Below are 3,973 nucleotides of genomic sequence, written 5' to 3'. Positions count from 1 at the left end.
TTAAGCATCTAAAATCTCATCAAGTTGTTTCATTGAATAGAATGATTTAAATTAAATATTTGATCAAAAAATTATATTTGATCAAAATAATAAAGAAACACAAAAAATAAAGGAAGTTTCATACTCTCCTTTTCTTTTAGAACTTTTATAAACCATAATAGTAGTTCTTTCCTCTCTCCCACTCCCCCAAAAAAAAAAAAAAAAATCCCAAAACGACAATATACTAGTACTTAAATTGTGTGGTCCAAGCAAAACCAATAGGCTTTTTTCACAGAGTAAAAGCTTCAGTCCCAAGTTGAGTGAAATGAGGACTTTGAAGAGCCTCTTGAAGTAGCTCATGATCATTATCCCACGAATCACGATATGTTTCTAAGTTTACATCAGCATTTACTAAAACTGAAACGCATAGCTTTTTCCTCCATTCTTCTAAATGTGGGAATTCAACATGATCTCCATATCTATCACAATACTGCAACAAAAAGCAATTAGGATTACACACATATATTACAGCTTAGAGTGCAAGCCATGTTTTGGTGGGTGTCTAAATTAACAAATATATGTATTTAAACCATCTATTTTTTGATAGAATTTGCTTATATATATATATTATATACATATAGACCTAGTTTTACAATTGCTAGTTTGTTACAATACATAAAAACCATGCAATTTTTTAAAAGTAAAAAACTTAAAAACAATTCTTTAAATATTATATTTAATGACGTTGCTATATTGACTGATACAACATAAAAAATATTATGTTTACCAAAGAAGTTAGCACAATTAAATTCAATTATTTAATTCATTTACTATCGTAGACACACGATTGAATTTAATTGAAAAATCTAAGATATACAATCTCTAAGAAACTTTACAGAAGATAACCATTTTTCTTACCTCAAACTCTGCTATATCGTGGGTGTAATGCTTTGGAACACCAGCAAGATCCCTAGAGTGATAGAAATCCTTAATGGATTGCATCATGTCATCCCATGATGGCAATGTTCTTTTCCCAGACAGAAGCTGAGCTATCCATATTGCCTGGGACTCAAAGAAAGGGAACCCTATAATCTGCATCACATTCACATCATCACACACATATTAAAATGAAAAAAAAAAAATCCCATAAGTAATACTTTCAAATGAATAAATGTGGAAATAGGTATAAGATATAAAATATTAGATCTATACCTTTCTAGGAATACCCATGAAAGAGAGAGAAGGTGCAAGAGAAGGAGGGAATGTATGCTCATACAAAGGACCCACTCTGTCATCATCCACAGCTACTATCCCTTTGGTGTCAAGAAATGGGAACGTATATGAATACCTACACATAGCACACCATTATTATTATAACTGATAGAGAGTGCACCAAGCTTTTTTAATTTGTTAATCATAGTGGATTGGACCATATGTTGGATCAATATATTTACAAACACCTGGATATTGTAAACTTAAGGGTCCCACATTACATATCTCCCAGTCAATATAGCCATTATCAACCAATCAGGCAACAACCTTTTTGACATGGGAATGTTCTTTGTTTGGAGTCACTAAGTGAATATAATAAGGTCAAAATCAAATGGTAATTTACTATGTAAAATTAGATTTTAACTCATTTGGTCATGGGTGTCTTACCCTGTGCAGTATATGATAGTATCAGCAATAACCCAAGTGCCATCTACAAATAGAACCCGTCCATCTTCATGAAGAGACTCTATCTGCATGATATTGCATTTTAAATTTAGTTTGGTTTATTATAATTTTAGTAAAAATTATTTGCTTTTATGTATTTTAAAATTACTGTAAGTAAAAACTTGAAAAATGAGGAATTGATACCTGTGGACGAAGATGCAAGGTGTCATGTTTGGAGAGAATTTTTGATAGACCTTCTGAAATGTTAAGAGATTTGGAGCTGAGGTAAACTTCCTTTGCCACTTCCACAAGTTCTATTGATATATCTTGTCCACTTAAGGAGTTTCCAACCACCACAACAACCTGTACAATGAGATGTTTAATTATGGTCATTTATTTAACTATTAAACTAATTGGAATGTGTTGTCAGACTACAATTTTTTAATCAGATTGAATTCTTAATCCTGAAGCTTTTGCATTCTTAATGATATATAGTACTCTACCATTTTAATATGATTAAACCATTTAAAAATGTTCTATCATTCTATTACATTACCTCATTGTGAAATGGCTCGGCAACCCTGTAGATATGACTATGCATTTGCTTCCTTTTCCATGCATCCATGCCTAATAACATAGATAAAAGCACGTAAAAGCATTAGTCATGATAATTATCACAAAATATTTTACAATAAAGTGAGGTAAGTAATGAGTCTAATCAATAACCAATAAAAATCTGCAAATTCAACTGTTGTGGAAAGTTTTGTAAAAATGGTTGTAACTATAATATTACTCAAAAGTGAAATAAGATACCATATATGCAACTATCTAAAAGATTAATGAAGTCATGTGTCTTTCCTTTTATTGTGCCTAGACATGACATGAACCTGAAGAAAATTCATGAATAGAGTTGCTTTACATAGGGACTCATTCTTTGACTATTTTGAACTTGATTCAAAAGTACATGTGTAAATGTGCTTAACTTTTAGAAAGATGTGAATGTGCTTTCTTTTTCTTTTTTCTTTTTTTCTTTTTCTTTTTTAACAAAGATGTAAATGTGATTTGTGTAAGAAAAAGAAAGAAAGTCATTTTATTGTTTTCACATACCTTTAATGGAAGGTAACCTAGGCTGAGAGTAATGACCAGTGGCTACAACCACTGCATCAAAAACTTCTTCCACTACTTTCTCAGTCTTCTTCTCTTTACTCCTAACAACCCATCTCAAATCTTTGCCAATGGCTTCAGAATCCAACAAACCCACATACTCCACCCTTGTGTTGAACCTTATCATCTCCCTTAACCCAAACCAGTCACAAAAATCTTTTAGGTACAGAAAAAGTTCTTTGTGGCCAGGGAACCTTCTCATGTCCCTACCTTTCTTGACCAAAAATGGAAAATCAGTGAACCCCATGATCTCCCTAGGAGATGTGAGCCTCAAAGAGTTATAAATACTACTATGTACCTTTAAAAAAGTGTTCCTTCCTAGAGGATCCTCAACCTCAACATTTGGATCATATAGCCATTGGCCTCCAACATCATGGTTTTGTTCCAAAACCACCACACTATGGCCTTCTTTACTCAACTCCCTTGCAGCTACTAGCCCTGATGGTCCAGCCCCGATCACACACACATGCTTAGATTGGGTCCTCACAGAGACCATTGTTGTTGGATTTTTTGTATAGCTAGCAAGAGGGAGAGAGAGAGAGAGATTTATAAGTTTAAGTCTTTCAAATTGAAAATGTATTTTGTTGGTATTGTAGAGATTGTGAGGATTGTAAGTGTGATGTAGGGGTTTATATAGTTGAAATTTCTACACGCAAAGAAAGAGAAATAATGTTAAGAAATAGGGATGGTTGGTTAGCTAGGAGACACACGTGACATATTAACATGATGGTTTTTGGATTTGTCTGCGTTCTACTAAAAGCTACATGTGGTTGAACCCCTCAAAAAAGAAGAAGTTACATTTGGAATTAATAATTAATTAGTGTTTAATTTTAATTTTTACTATTTTTTAGGAAATAATTAGTGTTTAATTTGATTAGAAACTTTCAAATCTTTTAAAACTTTTTTGAATACTTATTATTAATCTCCTGCAAAAATCAAATGATTCAAATCTCTGAACTGGCACTCTTATCTGCATGCATGGGCTGGGATCAAGATCATTATGCCTCAGAATAGGTAGGAGCCCATAATAGAAAATGTTAGTCCCTCTTGAAAGGATTTGGATTCGTGGCATTTGCCCAATAGTTCAAGTTGTGAGTTGTGAGGACCAAGTGACCCTACCTGTTCTAAGAACTTTTTTACTGGTGAAATATATATATATATATATATATATATA

General features: G+C 32.5%; 1 protein-coding gene across 1 annotated transcript; it reads right to left on the bottom strand.

Annotated features, from left to right (window-relative positions):
- LOC126703046 (flavin-containing monooxygenase FMO GS-OX-like 9) lies at positions 1-3,411 on the bottom strand. Its single transcript, XM_050401952.1, has 7 exons — positions 2,743-3,411; positions 2,192-2,262; positions 1,840-1,998; positions 1,639-1,721; positions 1,192-1,327; positions 898-1,071; positions 1-469 (listed from the first exon to the last, which is right to left on the bottom strand). The coding sequence occupies exons 1-7, from the start codon at positions 3,293-3,295 to the stop codon at positions 269-271; spliced, it is 1,377 nt and encodes a 458-aa protein (XP_050257909.1). The 5' UTR covers positions 3,296-3,411; the 3' UTR covers positions 1-268.
- Between the last annotated feature and the right edge of the window lie 562 nt (positions 3,412-3,973).

Source organism: Quercus robur, chromosome 10 (genome assembly GCF_932294415.1).
Source record: "Quercus robur chromosome 10, dhQueRobu3.1, whole genome shotgun sequence".
Classification (NCBI taxonomy): Eukaryota; Viridiplantae; Streptophyta; class Magnoliopsida; order Fagales; family Fagaceae; genus Quercus; species Quercus robur.
Note: the sequence above shows the minus strand (reverse complement) of the source record. Positions and strands in the feature narration are given on the sequence as shown.

Excerpts from the sequence above, each read along its gene's own strand:
- LOC126703046 (XM_050401952.1), bottom strand. The coding sequence starts at position 3,295 with ATGGTCTCTGTGAGGACCCAATCTAAGCATGTGTGTGTGATCGGGGCT. Across the intron at positions 2,263-2,742 it reads TAGGTTACCTTCCATTAAAG|GCATGGATGCATGGAAAAGG; the intron begins GTATGTGAAAAC and ends CTATGTTATTAG. Across the intron at positions 1,722-1,839 it reads CCTTGCATCTTCGTCCACAG|ATAGAGTCTCTTCATGAAGA; the intron begins GTATCAATTCCT and ends AATATCATGCAG.